Genomic DNA, 20061 nt, shown 5'->3' on the forward strand with positions numbered 1-20061 from the left:
AGTCGCATTTTATTATTTCATTCAGAAATAGGCCTAATGCCGATGTGAAATGTTTACAAACATTATAATAAACACTGTAAACATTGCTAGGCTATTTTAGTTCCCCTCAATCCACAACAAAGCCTTTCAATTAACAGTATTTAGAAAATAAGCTACATTTATAAATTAAAAATATAAGAAGCTATAGCAATATAAACGACAAGCCAAAACGAATTTATTTAGGCTAAAACGAAACTGAAACCAACGTTGGGTCTCTCATTCGACACAAAATCAAATGCTTCCGTATTCGTGATGTATTTGAATGGCAAAGTATTATTTATTATGTAGCCTTCTTCACTCGCATTCCAATATCCACGTAAAACAAAATGTTTTGCATAACATCACGGCGGTACGGTGATAACACTTAACGGCACAGATTTTACTAGGCTACATATTTAAACTGAGCAGTGTGTTTTTTTCCCCCCATATGTTTGACTGACTGTATTTTATTATGATAATGAACAGGCTGCATTGTGTGCGCACATGTGGCGCCGGCGCAATTACTTGAATTGTTTCCTACTAACAGTGGAAGCAACTACTCCTTTTAGTCAAAGAATAAAGATAATCGGAATTGTAAAAGGTTTGCCTTTATTTGTGTACATTCACAATAAAAACATGTGTGATGTGATATGATGACCATGTGAATCCTCATGTTCTGTTGTTTGCTGCTTTTTGCGCATGTAAAATTAATCCCCGGGAAACAAATGTTAGTATTTTTAACGGGTCACAAACACTAATTTAATTCAATTCTAATTTAAAATAATCTTGTCAGTTAACGGTTAATAATCGGTTAACGAGCGGCGGTTGCCGGTTAGGAAAAATAACCGAAATAAATATCCCTAATTTGGTCCGGACCAAAGCAAGTGAACTAGCGGACTTTCCTGGTGTGAATACACCCTTTAAGAGATACTGAACTCAGGCAAGAAGAGCATATCAGACGATCTTCACTTCGTATTAAGAACTTGTGTGTGATTCTGGAATGTCCTATTCGGAACTGTGTACATGATCTGATCCCAGCCATTCGCTACAAAAGAATGAAAACAGAAACCGTTTATTATCCATTGACAAGGCTGTTGGTAAAGTTGCAATGTATCGGAATTACAGACTATTATTCCATATTGTGACGTACATCAAAGTAAAATGGATGTAAAAAATGATGCTTGTTGATTTAATAGAGGCAGATCTGAATGTGAGGTAGCAGTCTATTATAAGAAAGGGGCAGGGTTTAAATGGATTTAATGATTGGTGAAGGGAGGTCAGAAGGTTAAGTTATGATATTTTAATTAAAAATGTATTTAATTTTTTTTATTTAAACATGCTCAGAAGAATCATTAAAAAAAATCAACAACATGCATTTAGAAAACAGAATTTTCGAGCAGATACAGATAAAGCAGACAGTTAAAGGCAGATACCATTTTATTAAAATGGCCAAATATCGACTGAAAATACAGCCTGGCCAATATATCAGTGCATCACTAATCAGCAGATATTGGCTGATATGTTGGTCTATCGCGAATGCATTCTAAGAAACTGAATAACAAAAACACACTCTGATCAAATGGGTAAACCAAAAACAGAGCAAGGCGACAGCAGTTAGTCACAAAGCTTCAGATCACAGAGGTAAAATGTAGGGATGCAAGAGCTTGGGGCCAGAATAGGAGGTCAAGTTCAATGACCTAAACCTGCACCTCCCAAAACATTAGCAAACAGCACAATAAAATACATTGCAGTATCTATGAAAACTATGAAAGACCATCATTACATTACAATCCTACATAGCATGATAACCAGCATCTTAATTGTATAAAACATTTAAAACGACTGCTGTGAGCAGAGGCAGACTTCGCCTTCCTCTGAACCTAGTCTTGAGTCATAAACTCTAATATATTTTGACAAGCATGTAATAAGTGAGTTTTTCCTCAAGAACTTCCCATCAAACACTGCCTGTTCAATCTGCAACTGTGATAAAGCAATCAGCTGCACCTGCTAAAGCAACACAGCCTGATTGCCGTGACCCATTTATGGCCGATTCCCGGATTTAAGAAAATAAATGCACTATAATGTGCATGGTCACCATGTCACGCTGCAGTCAATGATGTAAATGTATATACAAAAAACTGTTTAACTATGTTATCATATTACATCTGCATGCACAGAATTTTTTCACAATCCATACATAAACTTACAATTGAAGGCTACTGAACTTTTTTTTTTTTACTTAATGGACATGACAAAAAAACTCTAAATTCAGAATCTTATGACATTTTACTTTATTTACAAAACCCATATTTTCTGAAAAAAAAATTACGACATTATTTTTGGCAGTTTTATATTAACAAGTCAAGAATAGCTAAAAAAAACCTCATGTACTATTATTACCTTTTGTAAACCTATCTCACAATAGACTTCAAAACCCTTTCAAAGATGAGAACACAAAAAAGAAACTTATAACAATAATACTAATAAAAATTAAAGATCTTTACATTTATGTAACTATCCAAATTTTATATTTTTATTTTTACATATTTGTTGCCTTTGCATTTTTGTTGTTCTTATTTCACATATTCTGAACTGTATAATAATAATTTATATTTGCCTTGCACTGTTTTCACTATATTTGACTGTGATTAAATAATAAATAAATGAACTTATTAGTGCCACTTACGAACTTTAGTCGTTCTTCTGTTCTGAACAATTCCCTGAGCTCTAACTCTAGGTTCACCAAGTTCAAAATGTCTAACTTTCCAGATACCCGTAAAAACAATTATCTGACCTCGTTCCATTTCAAACAGGTGACAAAACTTAAAGTCTTTGCATCCCGTACTGTGAGACTCCCATATACACTCCACATAATTCAGCTGTCAAAAGTTTGACAGAACAGCTCACTTCAGACAACGTGCACGACAAAAACTTGAATGAAAGTCGAAAAAGTGAGAAAAAAGCAACATAAGTGAATACACTAACGGAAGGGTTCTCTCATAATTCGCTGAGTTGCTTGCGGCGGCTAATTACTTGAAGAACCAAAACTAAGAACAAAAGAAAGAGTTTGCGACCCAATGCAAGTTTTTACATCCATGTGAATTTGAAAGTTAAGTTAAATACATGCATAAATAATTAATATTGCGTTAACCCAGATGTAGCCGTAACGAAACTAGCCTAGCTCGCTTAGCAACGGGATTCCGCTCATTGTAACTAAGGCGGAAACAGCCGCTCACGCTAATGCTAATGCTAACCCCCGCGAGCCTGCTGCTAGTGTTAGCCTTAACAATAATACTCACCTCCAACTCGGTACATGTTGGCCGCCATTCTCTCACTTTCCTAAACAAACTCTATCTTCACTGATTCTCTCGTTGTGTGGATAAAAATGTGTATCCAAATGTGGCGCTGGTTCTTTATATCCTCGCGTGTACTAGCGTACTTCCCCCCGTTGCGAGACAAAGCCGGGACCCGGCACGGCGCTGCCGCTCTGGCGGGTAAAAGTTTAAAGTTTCCGCTACAATGTTTCTCCGGATGGTAAAAAAATCGCGTCTTTGTTTCGGTGCTGCGATAAAACTCCCATCGAAGCCCCTCTCAGACATTCACACTTCACACGAGCCCTTGATAGCTAGCCAGCCAGCCTGTCTCTCTCTCTCTCTCTCTCTTTCTCTCTCTCTCACTCCACTCTTCCTCCCATCCTCCGCTCCCTGCTTCATCTTCCTCTTCTTCACCTCCGCTCTGTTCCACACACACACACACACGCTTCTCCAACGTCATATTCGGAAGCTCAAATCGTCACTTAGAATTCGACGAACTCTCCGGAAACAGAAACTTCAGCGTCCGTAAATAATCTCTTTAAACATTTACGAGAGATTAAATAAAACGATATTTTTCTAAGGAGAAGCATGCGACTATTGGAGAACCATTTTGTGGCACCAAGTTTAATGTGGAGAGGCTTATCCCACTTCATATATCAAAATTGAACACCATTGATTATTGTTATCATTATAACGATGTATGTACATACATGGGTATGTAAATGTCGAATAATAAAGATATCAAAATCATTTATCATTGTATGTCCTTTTTTATGATTTATTGTAATTCACAGGTTTACATTGTTTACATGATGTTATTCTGAAAAGAACATCATTAAAAAATAAACTTTATTTTTTTCCATTGAATTTTAAAATACAAAAGCTGCACCATGAGACTATTGTGCATTACTTTTGTAATCAATTGTACAATTGTTTTTGTTTTTTTACATACACCCTGAGATCTATCAAATGTTAATTACATTTACACTAAAAATTAAATTGCAGGCATTAGACAGCAAATCGTTTAAACTATAAGAAATGTTCACTTGCGAACATAACCCAGAATCAGGTTAGGACAGTGAAAATTGGTGCAATACTTCCCTCTATAGACTTACAGACAGCATCACAGTCTCTCAAAAAAAGTCTTGCTCCTATTGTCCTGTAGGTGGCGTTTCGTAATACTAAAACTGAATCAGTGAATCACATTAGGTTATGAAACTTGAAGTTATTTACCCTATAGAAAACCACGGAAGAAGTTGCTTTGCATGCTTGTGAAAGTTAGTTTGCCTCATATGTGAGCTGGGTGCATTTGAAGGCCTCAAGGCCAAACTAACTGTCTATGTAGGCCTCATGGCCTATATGACTGCTCTTATGAACAGAGAATACAGAAGGAAGTACTGAAGATGGGAGATGCCACAGGATGAGATAATGCGGAAATAGATAATGTGTGTAAAACTCATTAAAATCCTAAAATGTATATGCCTCTGCAACCTTGGGCACCCGGAAAGTGGTAGATAAGAGATGTTATCTCTTGAAAAACAGACTAGCAAGTGGTTTTCTACAATGAAAGCAAGCATTATGAAAACTAATAAACAATTGTGGAAAAGTACAGGGAATGGCATATCAAAGAATGGTCTGTGCACTCACTGGACAGTAACCGATAAAAAAAAAATTGTACAAAGATGGTAGTCCGGACAAAGAAAGATTCAGATGTTCTGCAGGCATCTCGGCTTTGTTGTCTTCTTGCAATAAAGTCTAATTTTGACTTCTGGAACTGGAGCATTATTTTGCAAGACAGAGAAGACTTTTCTCCACAACAAAGTACACAAAGACAAAACATTCTTACTTTAAAATGTATTTATTTGATTCAAAATAACAACATTTCACATTGTTTAAAAGGCCATGAAAAGCTGAGTTGATCCATAAACGATAAGCCTTTTGGAAGTTTTTGGACAGAGGACATATTCCTGATAGCAAATAAAGCATTGATTATCCTACTGCCCACAACAAAACGCTTCACAGAGACATGATTTATGGTTAATTATGTAATGTCACACAATTATGTATGTAGTATTTAATGACTGGGAAAAAAAACACAGCAGATTATTAAAATAAGCATATGAAAAGCACTATGAAGTAAACAAGCACTTGTAAATTCGAAGTACACTGAGTAAAGCATGATACATGTAAAAACTTGAGATTATTTAATTTCATTTAGTACATCCTTCTCTCGTGATGTATAGAAATGGCAGAAATGTAGCTATTGGGAAAATTCACAATTTTTTTGCTAAATGTGTGAATCTCACAAAAACTGTCAAGGTCACAAAATTAAAAGAGAGAGAGAGAAAAAAATGTAATTAAGTTTTTGCATTAAGAAAATAAACATTTTTAGGACCACCACAATTCTTTAGGCTTTTCATAATTTATTATTTTTTCCTTTTGATTCTTTTCTTTCTTTCTTTCAAAAAAAAAAAAAAAGCAAATATCAGACACAATATCTTTTTGGCCAGGTCAGTTCATGAAGAAATATAGGTAGTGAATAGCTATGCATTATTTATGACGTCTCAATGGTAAAACAACACTGTGACATACTTTGTAAAAACTAGCATAACCTTCCAAATGCTTCATGTCACAGCAGATTGTGCAATGAGATTTCCTCCTCGTTTCATTTCCTAGAATATCTTCATGCCTGTTCCTCTCTTGATTCCTGGTATATATAGCTCTATGTTTTGTCTTGATTCCTGGTCTCTCTATGTTCCATTCTCTGGAGAGCTAGAGGAAGAGCAGACAGAAGAGGAAGAAGCTAGATGTTCCTTATGGTCTCCAGTCCCCGCCCCTTTAACTCTCCACTGGAGGATGCAGGTGTCTTTCCCGCCCATAGACAGAAGGTGACTGTCATTATGTGTGAAACGAACGTTGGTCACATGACTGCCATGGCCCTCATACTTATAACTTGGAGCCTGACAGAGATCAGGGAATTAATTATTAATGTCTTGCAGTATAAACAAACACTTTTCCTGACATATTACCTGATAGAGTAAATACGTGAATTATTAATCTGCATACAATACATACTACATCTGGCCTGTTATATCAAAGTTTAATGCATACTGAGTCCAGTGAGATTTATGGTTTCATTTTATTTCTATTCCAAAAGGATCATTTCTTTGACTCTCAAATATTTCAGGCAGTGACTGACCTTTGGTTTGGGACATGGATACTGGAACAAATGAACCTTACAGAAGTCATCGGCTACTGCCACCATACTCTCACTGTGTGATCGACACAAGGCGTTGATGTCTGTCCCATCTGATCCCTCGAGCCACACACCTAGACAGCAATACAGTTTAGACAGTCAGCATACCCATATACGTGCTTTCAATGCACAGGACTTTAGGGACTCACAACATTTGGGGAATATACTTAATGCACATGCACCAGATGCATACACACTCGAGTACACATGATGAAATATGAATTAATAATAATAATAATAAATAATTTATATGATCTAACACATACAAACACTTTGATTTTCAAAAAACAAAACAAAAAATTTTGTTTTTTTTTACATTTTTAACGAAAGTAGGTTAAATCATATTAAACGTGACCCTGGACCACAAAACTAGCCATAAGGGTCAATTTTTCAATATTGAGATTTATACATCATCTGAAAGCTGAATAAATAAGCTTTCCATTGATGTATGGTTTGTTAGGACAATATTTGGCCGAGATACAACTATTTGAAAATCTGGAATCTAAGGGTGCAAAAAAAAAAATCTAAATATTGAGAAAATCGCCTTTAAAGTTGTCCAAATTAAGTTCTTAGCAATGCATATTACTAATCAAAAATGTAGTTTTGATATATTTACAGTAGGAAATTTACAAAATATCTTTATGGAACATGATCTTTACTTAATGGCATAAAAGAAAAATCAATAATTTTGACCCATTCAATGTATTTTTGGCTATTGCTACAAATATACCCCAGCGACTTAAGACTGATTTTGTGCTCCAGGGTCACAAATGTTAAATAATACTGGTTATTAAAGCAAGATAGAGTTGATTTTGGACTTCATTACATTCAGAAAACTTTATGTTGTGTATGTGCAAATTAAAAATGGACAAATCAAAAAAAAAAACGGCCAGCATAATAGTAATGTTTTGTCCACCTCCACTCAAAAAGGAGTTTGACAATGACACAAACATTAATCAATTAAAAAAAAAAGTTTTTCTCTCACCCATGACATGGAATCCAAGCACACAGGTATAGGATGCCCACTTTCGATCTTTACTCTCAAACCGATTCCTCAACAGCTTGCAACCGCTTGCGACGTCCCCTTTTTCCACAAACATAAATGCACAAAATGCACTATCATTTATATTACTCATTGTCTTCTGTGAATATGTCTCTGTATCATGAACTCAAGCATGCAACGTTACAGTATAGAATTTCATAATCGCCAGAGTTGGACATGACGTATTTTCCATCTTTGGACCAGTCAAGGTGAGTAATGAAGCTGGAGTGCCCCTGAACATACAGGGAAGTGTTTAGCACACAAACAGACTGCTATAAATCATTACAAACAACAAACAACCATGGCAAACCAGTATTAAACAGTTTGGCATCATTTAGAATAGACCCAAATGCTAGGCTTACTGTGCACTTTCCGAATCGTGTATAGCGCCGGCCACCCTCAGTGACGTTGTAAATGTAGATGAAGTTGTCATGGGAACCAACTGCCAAAAAGCTGCCATCTGTGTTTTGGTAAGCAGTAAAATATAAGCTATTGACCGTAAACAGGCTTATAAGAGCTACAGAACAATTTACATGCAGTAAAAGCTGCCACATTGAAACATGCCCTATGTGCCACAAACAGCTATCGCTTTTTCATTTACTAATAAATGTAATAAGGTTCACTTTTGGGAAAAAGTGTAGTTCTGTTTTATACTGTGCCCTTTATTATTGTGATTTTGTTGACCTGGTGAGTATCTCATTACGGACAGCTGCTCATTGCCATCAGTCAGGTCGGACACCACTTCTTTGGTTTGCAGATCCAGTACAACCCATCTATATAGGTAAGGGTTTAAAAAAAATCATAAAGCCATTAAAAGGGAACATTTCACTGTAAAAAGCTTACTATAAAACTGAAGTGGAAACTATCATCAACTGTGTTGTAAATGTTTTACCTTCCAGTACTCAGTCCAACAGAGACAACAGCTCCATTTGGGCTGAAATCAGCACACAGACCAGATTCCTAAAAGTGATACAAATTAATGTTTCATTCTTTGTCACTTTACAGTGTGTTTATGATAATATTGGAAGAAATATTTAAAGGTGCACCAAAATAAACGTTTTACAGTTAAATAAATTAATATTAATATTGCCAAATATGTTTAAAATTATGCACAATCGAATGATTTCAGTGATATCTGTGGTGTAAACAAAACTCTATACTACATACACTGCCATTCAAAAGTTTGGGGTCAGTACTCTCTCTCTCTCTCTCTCTATATATATACATATATATATTTTAATTCCTATTTTTAATAAATGCTTTTCTTTCTATTCTATTCATCAAATAATCCTAAAAATGCATCACAGTTTTCACAAAAATATTAAGCAGCACAACTGTTTTCAACATTGATAATACTAAGAAATGTTTCTTGAGCAGCAAATCAGCATAATAGAATGATTTCTGAAGGATCAGACTGGAGTAATGATGCTGAAAATTCAGCTTTGCATCACAGCAATAAATTACATTTAAAAATATAGAAAAATATACAGTTATTAATATAATTTTTTATTATTATCTATATTATTTTAGTTATTAATATATAAAAATATGAAGTTATTATAAATTGTAATAATATTTCATAATGTTACTGTTTTCACTGTATATTTTAATCAAACAAATGCAACCTTGGTGAGCATAAGAGACTTCTGCACTTTAGTGTTAGGGTGTTGAGACTAAATTCATATATCTCAGTAACGCTCATATTATCAAATACCTTCAGTTGTTTACTTCTACTCTATTCCAAGCATATTGCATGATGCAGAATCCATACCAACAGGTGTCAGTACAAAGTGTAGTATACAGCCAGTGGCACACACACACACACACACACACACAAAAAAAACCTAGTACACCTTTAAAACAGTTAGTTTCCTGTGACCTCTCTGACCTCTAGTGTTGTGCACCAGTCCAGTTTGTGTTCCTCTGCATTCCACACACACACCTGACGATCATTTCCACAGGTAAGAAATATGTTCTGAGTGTGATGTGTGGCCAGACCCCACATTTCATCCACATGACCCTGTCGATTCAATACACTTTTTTAGATTTACTTAGGAGCACGCTACAAGATCCACACTCGTTTATTTTTTTTTATAAATGAAAGTTAACTTTATTGTCTATTCTTAATTGACATCAATACCCCTATTCAGACATTCAATGTTGTTGTATATTTGCATATAAAAACTATGTATATTATTTACATATAAATCCAATATATCTACCTGCACAATAGCCACAAACCCATCCGAAAATGTTCCTCTTAGGATTGCATTTCGTGTTGTGCCAACGAGCAGTTCCTCTCCATCTACATCTGCAATGGTGCGGACTGCACCAAATTTCTCAGGAATCTGGAAGATCAAAGACCATCATTCAAGAAGTTGTTGACATATATAAACTCTATAATTGTATAAACTCATATATAGCTGCAAACACACAGTTTCAAATATAATAGAGATTCACGTTTCACCTCACACTCTCTTTCAGGGGCCAGGTCTGCGCTCCAGCGGATGATCTTGCGGTCCTTGCCGCCACCGCTGAGTATAGCTCCACCCTGCAGGACGCACATAGTGAAAACACTGCCCTCGTGAGCGCGCGTCTGCTTCATGATCTGAAATGTCTCTGCAGGCAGGGAGAGAAGAAAAACTGGCAAGGTGAATTTGAAAAGATGGACAGTATCCATTGTTTATCAAATAAGTAATACAGGCTATATTAACACAATTTAACAAAAATTAGTAAAAAATGTAGTTAAAAGTCCAAAAATAGTCCAAAAATAATATACTGTCTTGTTTGAATATAAACCCTAAAATAAAATGAATCGTTTTAGATGCTACAAATAAATGTAATCAGCACAACACTATAAGTGTATATATGAGAGATGGATATTTATTTAGATGTTAAAGACTAGACAAGACACTTAAAATTGCGATGTTAGGAAGTAACGTCACATAATTTCTTTCGTATTTTAACATACAACCAAGTGAAACGGATTATTTAATAGAAAAATTGTAGGGCGGGGACTCTACGGTTGTTGATTAGATCAGGGGTTTTCAACCTTTTAGGACATGCGCCCCCCCAAGTTTGTCTAATTTCACTCGCGCTCGTTAAGATCGTTTTGGGGGGCTAAGGTGACAGATAGGGGGGGTGAAACCCACCTAAAAAGGGTTTAGAACCGCCCCTGGTATAGCGTGCGTAATTATACTGAAACATAAATATATAACCAGTTTACCTGATTCAATGTGATGGCTGAGCCTGTTTCTGAGATAACAACATGCTAATCAGTGGTTGGATTTCCGACACGGCTAACCGTAAATCATTTTACACTGTCAATAAGCGTGACCAGGGTTGCCAGGTTTTCACAACAAAACCCGCCTAATTGCTACTCAAAACTAGCCCAAAACTACAAAACGCAGCAAGTGTTAAAGTAGCCCAATTCCGTGGCAAAACCGCGGACTTGGCAACACTGAGCGTGACTGATACTCGAGCCAACTCTGCTCTAACTGTCGACTAGCAGTGGGAGTCAGATTGCCCCCTAGTGGATGGCTAAAGATTTGTTAACTCAAGTCAGATTGCCCCCTAGTGGATGGCTAACGATTTGTTAACTCATATTCATAAATTCTCAAGGGAACGTCTCTGAATTAACTGATGCTCGCGCCTCCCTTGACAGGTGCTGGCGCCCCCCTGGGCGCCCCCCACAGGTTGAAAACCCCTGGATTAGATTGAGGTAGATGATTGGGCGAATGTTTCACTGGAAGACCGAGTTGGCATTCTGATGCAAAATTACAAGGTCATCTAATCTCTAATGTTAGATGAAAACTGATACAGTACTGATTAATATTGTGAATCCGTAGTAATACTTAAAATGGAAATCTATCAGGTAAAAATGAAGAAATCATTTTGCATACCCTTTGCTCCTTTCCCTAATGTTTTGATATCAGCAGCTGATTTTCCCCATGTGAGAATGTTCCCCTCAGAGTCTCCTGTCAACACATCACCCGTAAGACTGAACACGAAGCACAGGACGAACTTGGGCTTCTTGTATTTCTGTTAATGAAACAATGAACAAAATCACAAACACTAACGAATACCAAACAATGTGAATTCACAAGATCCTTCAGAAATCATTCTAATATGCTTATTTGGTGTTTAAGAAACATTTCTTATTATTATCAATGTTGAAAACAGTTGTGTTTCTTAATTTTATTGTGGAAATTGCTGTGCATTTTATTTTATTTTTCAAAAAGAACAGCATTTATGGGAAATACAGTTCTTTTGTAACATTATAAATATCTTCACTGTCACTTTTTATCAGTTTAAAGCATCCTTGTTGAATAAAAGTATTAATTTATATATATATAAAAAAAAACATCCTGACCCCAAACGTTTGAAAGGCAGTGTACTTCAAAAAATAGCATGATTCTACTATAGTACCATGTTCAATAAAATATGGTAATTCCATTGTACATTTTTGTAAGTGAGTTGCTATTAATTTACATAATTTCTTCCCATTTTCATACACGAAAAAGGAAATGATACCAAATTTCCATTGGAGGACAGTCAACTTGGTGGCCAAATATGGACTCACTCCAAAGATGCCCTGTTTCTTGGTCAGTGTGCCAGCGGTCATGGTCCAGAAGTAGACGTGGGACTTGCCACAGGAGATGATGTTGTTGGTGTCTGTTGGGCTGAAGTCCACCGCCAAAACTGCCTCATTAGTGTTCTGAAACAAACATACATAGACACACACCGTGAAGACATATGGTTTTCCACAGTATATATGACTATGTGCCAATGGCTCTGTGTTATTATAGGAGAAAAGCTGCAATTCAACTTCAAACATCCAGTCAATCTGCAGCTGCAATAGCAGCTCATGTCAGTTTAATGACAGAAAATGACTGTAATTTTCCTGTAGCATTAAAAGGTGTAATCCAGAAACTGTAAATACATCTTCAAAGTTCCGCAGAAGATATTGTCATTGCTTATGATTTCTAAATTGTTCAGGCTCTTTAATTTTGTACTGCAACCATGTTCTGTGTATTCATCTTTCTTTTTTCAGTACTATTGTTTCCAGAATTGCGCCACAAAAATTCTGCAAACATACATTTTGAAGGCTTGTGAAATTTCTGAGCGGTCCGGTAGATACTGTATTTATCGCAAAATGACTTAAAAAAAATAAACCAATTCATATTGAGATGAAAATCTAGATTAACTCAGTCAGCAAACAGAACTCCCTTGACAAAGCATTGTGCTATTCAAAGTCCAACTACTTCCTAAATCCATTACTAGCAGCACAGCCCAAAAATAAAACACGAGGAAGAAAGATTACTTCATACAAATGGCCAGTCCTAAACAGTTGTGTTTCTTAATTTTATTGTGGAAATTGCTGTGCATTTTATTTTATTTTTCAAAAAGAACAGCATTTATGGGAAATACAGTTCTTTTGTAACATTATAAATATCTTCACTGTCACTTTTTATCAGTTTAAAGCATCCTTGTTGAATAAAAGTATTAATTTATATATATATAAAAAAAAAACATCCTGACCCCAAACGTTTGAAAGGCAGTGTACTTCAAAAAATAGCATGATTCTACTATAGTACCATGTTCAATAAAATATGGTAATTCCATTGTACATTTTTGTAAGTGAGTTGCTATTAATTTACATAATTTCTTCCCATTTTCATACACGAAAAAGGAAATGATACCAAATTTCCATTGGAGGACAGTCAACTTGGTGGCCAAATATGGACTCACTCCAAAGATGCCCTGTTTCTTGGTCAGTGTGCCAGCGGTCATGGTCCAGAAGTAGACGTGGGACTTGCCACAGGAGATGATGTTGTTGGTGTCTGTTGGGCTGAAGTCCACCGCCAAAACTGCCTCATTAGTGTTCTGAAACAAACATACATAGACACACACCGTGAAGACATATGGTTTTCCACAGTATATATGACTATGTGCCAATGGCTCTGTGTTATTATAGGAGAAAAGCTGCAATTCAACTTCAAACATCCAGTCAATCTGCAGCTGCAATAGCAGCTCATGTCAGTTTAATGACAGAAAATGACTGTAATTTTCCTGTAGCATTAAAAGGTGTAATCCAGAAACTGTAAATACATCTTCAAAGTTCCGCAGAAGATATTGTCATTGCTTATGATTTCTAAATTGTTCAGGCTCTTTAATTTTGTACTGCAACCATGTTCTGTGTATTCATCTTTCTTTTTTCAGTACTATTGTTTCCAGAATTGCGCCACAAAAATTCTGCAAACATACATTTTGAAGGCTTGTGAAATTTCTGAGCGGTCCGGTAGATACTGTATTTATCGCAAAATGACTTAAAAAAAATAAACCAATTCATATTGAGATGAAAATCTAGATTAACTCAGTCAGCAAACAGAACTCCCTTGACAAAGCATTGTGCTATTCAAAGTCCAACTACTTCCTAAATCCATTACTAGCAGCACAGCCCAAAAATAAAACACGAGGAAGAAAGATTACTTCATACAAATGGCCAGTCCTAAAAACACTCGCAATCACTCACACAAATCTACTGTAAAATATTGGCTCAAACCGCTTATGCTGAAGAAGAAAGAAATATTTAGGACAAAGGATCCAACAGAGCTAAAAAACCATCCACAATAAAGCTGACGGCTTTACAGAACGCAGGCAGTTGGCTGTATATTCAGTCAAGAGCTGCTGAAATAATCATTAGGATAATGCATCTTAAAAAGTAAAATACATTGTGAAACAATTTAGGACTATTTCAGACATGATGGAGGGTCGAACCTGGAGTTTTTATTAGGAAATACTGTGTGCTTGAAAAGATATTGCTAGGTTACTAATCATGAGAATGTAAGCTATATCCATGTAGCTTCGTGTAGATATTGTAATGGTAGAAAGTATATACCGAACATGCATTTCTGTGTGTTTGTGTGTGTGTGTGTATGTAAACACACCTTGACTTCATTATGCTTTATGTTTTTATTCCAGTCCCACACAGAAAGCACGTGCTCATTGGAATCGTCGATCACACAGAGGAATGTACCAGCATCCTGTAACAAAAGAAGTCTCTTATGCTCACCAAGGCTGCATTTATTTGATAAAAAAAATACAGCAAGAACAATCATTTTGTAAAATATTATTACAATTATTACAATTTTTAAAAATGTTTTCTATTTTAATATATTTTAAAATGCATTTTATTCCTTTATAGCAAAGTTGAATTTTAAGCAGTCATTACTCCAGTCTTTAGTGTGATGTGATCCTTCATAAATCATTCTGGAGCTTCTTAATATTATCAATATTAAAAAAGCAAAAAATAAAAACTGAATTAATTAATTAATTAATTAATCAATTAACAATGTATAAATTATTCAACAAATTATTCAAATAGAAAAAATTATTCAAATAGAAAACATAATATTTCACAATATTATGTTTGTGTATTTAGTTATTTATAATTGAAATTGTACTATTCCAAAAGACTGCCACATGCCAATGTTTATAGTCTAGAAATGTTTGTGAAGTGATTTGGATCCTGGATTATAGTACTATTTTACATTATTTCATAATTATTGGTAACACTTTATTTTAAGGTGTCCTTGTTACACGTTACATGTACTTACTATTCTAATAACAATAAATTATGTATAATTACATGCAAGTAACCCTAAGCCAAACCCTAACCCTAACCATATAGTACATGTAGTTGCACCAGAAATTATTGTAAGAAATGACATGTAAGTACATGTAGTGAATTAATATTACTCAGTACTTAAATGTATAATTACACTGTAACAAGAACACCTTAAAATAAAGTTTAACCTAATTATTTATATTCTGTATGTTTAATACATGTGAACAACAGTCTATTCTTTCTGTCTGCTATGTTTGAACTGGAAAGAATGCAAAATGGGAGGGAATACTCACTGAACTGGAAAATGCTACGGCTCCGACACCTCGTTCAAATGTGCCGAGGCCGATCTGTTGCAGCGTCACTAGCGTTTTGGAGTCCCAGATGTGCACAAAGGGCTGAAGAGGCTGACGAACACACATGCACGCACAGAAAGCGTAAGCGGGTAATTGGCTCGTAACATGAACATGAGGTTTGCTTGTTTGTTTGGTTTATTTGAGATGCTAGGTTAAAGTTTTTATGATTGTATAACAGACTGTTATACCATTTATTTGAATTCTTAACAATTTTAATCACCATTTTGCCTTCACTAGTTAATTTACATTTACATTAATGCATTTAGCAGATGCTTTTATCCAAAGCAACTTACAAAAGAGGAAGAAGAGCAATTCGCCAATTGAAATGGCTCTGCGTCATCAAATAAAAATATTTCAATGTAATATGAGGTCATAAAATCTACATGCATGCAAATAATAATAGAATTAGTAAAATGCCATATAAAATAGTTTTTATATGTAGCATGACACATCACACCACTAGTTTGACTTCCCAATAGTTTGTCAAATAACACATGAATTATTTGCACTGTCAAAGTGAATAATACATGATACCATCACATCTTGTTAATCAGTAAAATGTGATTTATTTATACGTGTATCTCACCTTGCCATCTTTGTCTACTCCTGCTGTCTGTCCGGATGCTACACGCACCTTGTCTGGGTGGATGGCAAGACTACATGCCAACAAGTAAAAAACAAAAAAAGTAAGAACATAATAATCAGAAAGAAATTAGGTGCACATCTAAATAACTCTTCAAACTCACCATCTGACACAGTCTGTGTGCTTCTGATAATGTCTTTGTGTTTGGTTGCTGATATGATACAGAACCACCACACACGCAATAAAATAAACTGCTTCTCCAGAAGGCAACAGGTAAAGATTTGCTCGACAGTCCCGTCCCCGGTAACCATAGCTGAAAATAAAAAGGTCAAGGAACATTTGCTAATATTTATGCATTATATAAAGGAAATCTAATTCACTGTGCTTAGCAACGTGAGGTCAAATAAGATTTTCGGAAAAAGATGATCGATACTGTTTCCAAAATAACCAAGGGAACAAGTATTTTGTTCTTCTTGGGTATACTCCCCAAACATATGAATTTGAGAAAGCATAAGCCAAGTTAAATGAGTAATGTTCTATGTATTGGAAGAATATGTGCTGTCTTTCAATACGTCAACCGCTAAGGGAACTGTCTGCATATTTATCAGTTTAAAAATACAGCTGATTAGGCATAAAACTGATACATTTAAAAAAAAAATGCATCAGGATTTTTTGTGATGCAATTTAAAATAATTTTTATTTTATAATTACTTTTAATTTATATGAAAGCAAATTCGTTTATAACTTAATTCATTTTAATTAATTAAAATGTAATTAATTAATAAAAAAATAAATGCTAAAAAAAAAAAAAAACAATGATAAAAGAATTGCTCTAGAATACACCCAATCCAGATCCAGTTTCTGTGAGGGGAGATCCATTCTCAGCTCCTCGTAGTTTAGAATGTTTGAAGGAATGTACATTGTGATTGGTCGTCCACGGATGAACATCTTGATTGACTGACCTGTGAGCAAAATAAATGGGAGAATGCACAACATGAAAATATGAAAATGTAAATGACTCTGATGTTTACAGTTGCAACGAGTACTATAATTTGGATTTGTTAACTTCAAGAATACAATTTATATAACTTAAAAAAATTAAAAAAATGATATAAGGGTTTCTAATACAATATTTGAAACAAGAATATTTTCAGGCAACAATTAGTTAGAATGAAAACCATGACTGAAACCTACTCTGAGTTCCTCTCCTGGACCCCTGAGATCCTGTTAAAAGATAAAACGCAAACAAACATCATCTCTGCAGCTGCAAAACACATTAGGAATTCCTGCAGCCCAACTGCACTCCAACTGACTGACAGGGAGCTCCAGTGAGAACACCTCTCTGACTCATCGGTGTCATTGGTTCTGGACTGCACTGAGGGGGAAAAGGCCTTTTTAAAAGCAATGAGGCAAGCAAGTGATCTGTGTGTCTACTGCAATAGAATGAAATTAAAAGCAATAGCCAGAAACTAATAACCAAAGTCTGCATCACAACATCACTGTGACCTTCGAGGATATTTTATATAATATGGGTTGTTTTCATACAAGAGAAAGAGGGAATATACCATATTCCGCAGAAACATCTTATGGTTTTGATTTTAAACCACATATGACTCCAGAAGGACCCTTATGTCAATGTTATCAGATAGATGTCGCCCAGGTGATGTCGAAACAACATTCCATAAACGTGTCAGTTTCATCCCCGAAGGAAAAACAACATATGTTTGATGTTGAGCGTAGTCATGATATTTCAAACAAACCCCCTTCCCACCATTTACTTTTCCCAGCCATTAAATAGTGTAGGTGAATAGATTATTAAAACGGCACACGCACACAAATACAACGGCCAAGGCAGTGCTGTGAAATGGTGGTGTGAATATCTGGCACGCAGGGAAAGGGAAACAGACATCCATCATCCTGGACAGAAATCTAGAGTAGTGCTGTTGCATAACCAATGAGAGTAACTTTCCAGCGTGAGCACAAGCACTCTTGTGTCTCACCGCTGAAGGAAACCGGCATCTGTACATGCATAATGAATAAACAAACAAATAAATATATAAAGACTAGACATGAGGCCACTAATGGCTTGTTACAGTAATTAAAATTTGGTCACCGCACCTCAATGCATTTAGACAGAATCTGCTCTCTAATCTATTTTTATTCAGTTATGAATTGGGTTTTCCACCTGGGGTCCATGATGCTACTGAAAGGGGTCTGTGTATTGATACACTACCTTTCAAAAGTTTGGGGTCAGTAAGATTTTTTAAAAGAAATTACTACTTTTATTCAGCAAGGATGCATTAAACTGATCAAAAGTGATGGTAAAGACATTTATAATGTTACAGAGGGTTTCCGTTTCAAATAAATGCTGCCCTTTTGAAATTTGTCTTATTCAAAGTATCACGGTTTCCACAAAAATATTAAGCAGCACAACTGTTTTCAACAATATAATAATAAGAAATGTTTCTTGAGTAGCAAATCAGCATATTAAAATTCTTTCTGAAGGATCATGTGACACTGAAGACTGAAGTAATGATGCTGAAAATTCAGCTTTGCATCACAGGAATAAATTACATTTTAAAATAAGTTAAAATAGAAAACAGCTATTTTAAATTGTAAAAATATATTACATAATATTACTGTTTTTACTGCATTTTGGATCAAATAAATGCAGCCTTGGTGAGTGTAAGAGTCTTCTTTTAAAACTTTTAAAAAATCTTTTGAAATACAGCGTATAAACACAGAATGGGCTGGGATTAGTGAGGGTGACTAAGTTCAATCATTTCTGGTGCAACTGTGTTTTTGCAATGAAAAAATAAAGGAGAGATTCAAATATTTTTTGAGATGCAATTCCTCAGCGAGTGGTTTAGCTTGCTGATAGTGTGCTCTGCTTTAGTGTGCCAACGGTCAGCATAGAAAAACTGTCTGAGAAGTTTTGCTTTCTAATTGATCTCATTTAAAGTACCACCGCTGCAGCAATCAAATCAGCACTTGTGTATAAATTCACTGCCTTCATCAATAAATATCAAGACAATTACTGCGTGCTATGAGCAATGATCCATTATTTTGAATCCATAGGTTTATATGTGAAGTAAGAGATTAAAAGACAGTATGTAACAGATTTTTAAAAATAATAATAAAAAAATGATTCAAGAAATTAAAACCTGACAATCCTGATTGTGGGAAACTGAACAGACAATGACTACATGTTGTTGAGTGAAAGGTTAAAAGTGTCTTATATTCGTAACACATGACAGCTTTTCCAGTAATCTAGCACACCACAAGGAATGAGAATAGAAAGAAGCATTGTAAACGGCATAAGTAACTGACTATCTCTATATAAGAGGCAGAAGTTACTCGGAAACTGAAGTAGAAAATGAGAAAACACTGGCCTAATGCAAGCCTGGAGTATGACAAAGCTAGGCTGCTAAGATCAATGCTGTTTAGAAATGCTCATAAAAGATGAATGAAGAAAAAGAAGGTGAGAGAACGAGAGAGACGCCTTGTTACCTGTACTGGAGATAAGGTCTTTTGCTCGGCTGTGGAGACAAACACATCAATTAATTAGTGAATGAATCATTTAACATAGTGAACATAGAACATACATACATATACATTAACACGGCAGTCACATCAACCCTTCAGTTCAACTTTCACAAATGTTATTGTTTATTTTTTTAACGTCATGCCAGCTTCTTTAACTATTTTCATGTTGAAAACCAAACTTGAGCTATACATTTTAAAAGAGAATAAGATATATTTAAGTCCCATTTTGCAGGAAATTCCATGATAACAAGGTTCCCATGAAATGCACAGAAAATTTTAATTTTAACTTAAAGAAATAGTTCACCCAAAAAAGAAAATT

At 35.2% G+C, this 20061-nt stretch overlaps 2 protein-coding genes across 4 annotated transcripts in view; both read right to left on the reverse strand.

Annotated features, from left to right (window-relative positions):
* The window catches only part of LOC107679264 (metastasis-associated protein MTA2-like), a 25249-nt gene extending 21511 nt beyond the window's left edge, over positions 1-3738 (reverse strand). For 2 of the 3 annotated variants that reach the window (XM_016474772.1, XM_016474774.1), the window contains exon 1: positions 3318-3737. In XM_016474772.1, coding sequence (XP_016330258.1) covers positions 3318-3345 — 28 coding nt within the window. In that variant the 5' untranslated portion in view covers positions 3346-3737. Of the gene's footprint in view, positions 1-3317 lie in introns of all 3 variants that reach the window. The other variant, XM_016474773.1, reaches the window with a different exon arrangement.
* Positions 3739-5804: 2066 nt separating this feature from the next.
* The window catches only part of LOC107679271 (echinoderm microtubule-associated protein-like 3), a 34629-nt gene continuing 20372 nt past the window's right edge, over positions 5805-20061 (reverse strand). The window contains exons 6-24 of the mRNA XM_016474789.1: positions 19707-19735; positions 17391-17420; positions 17038-17158; positions 16360-16509; positions 16200-16269; positions 15554-15664; positions 14581-14676; positions 13382-13516; positions 11533-11671; positions 10098-10249; positions 9853-9978; positions 9519-9650; positions 8523-8590; positions 8315-8403; positions 7993-8090; positions 7776-7863; positions 7574-7672; positions 6532-6662; positions 5805-6292 (exon numbers count right to left, since the gene is read on the reverse strand). Coding sequence (XP_016330275.1) covers positions 6083-6292; positions 6532-6662; positions 7574-7672; positions 7776-7863; positions 7993-8090; positions 8315-8403; positions 8523-8590; positions 9519-9650; positions 9853-9978; positions 10098-10249; positions 11533-11671; positions 13382-13516; positions 14581-14676; positions 15554-15664; positions 16200-16269; positions 16360-16509; positions 17038-17158; positions 17391-17420; positions 19707-19735 — 2074 coding nt within the window. The 3' untranslated portion in view covers positions 5805-6082. The remainder of the gene's footprint in view (positions 6293-6531; positions 6663-7573; positions 7673-7775; positions 7864-7992; positions 8091-8314; positions 8404-8522; positions 8591-9518; positions 9651-9852; positions 9979-10097; positions 10250-11532; positions 11672-13381; positions 13517-14580; positions 14677-15553; positions 15665-16199; positions 16270-16359; positions 16510-17037; positions 17159-17390; positions 17421-19706; positions 19736-20061) is intronic.

Source organism: Sinocyclocheilus anshuiensis, unplaced genomic scaffold (genome assembly GCF_001515605.1).
Source record: "Sinocyclocheilus anshuiensis isolate Anshui unplaced genomic scaffold, SAMN03320099.WGS_v1.1 scaffold1644, whole genome shotgun sequence".
NCBI classification, from domain to species: domain Eukaryota; kingdom Metazoa; phylum Chordata; class Actinopteri; order Cypriniformes; family Cyprinidae; genus Sinocyclocheilus; species Sinocyclocheilus anshuiensis.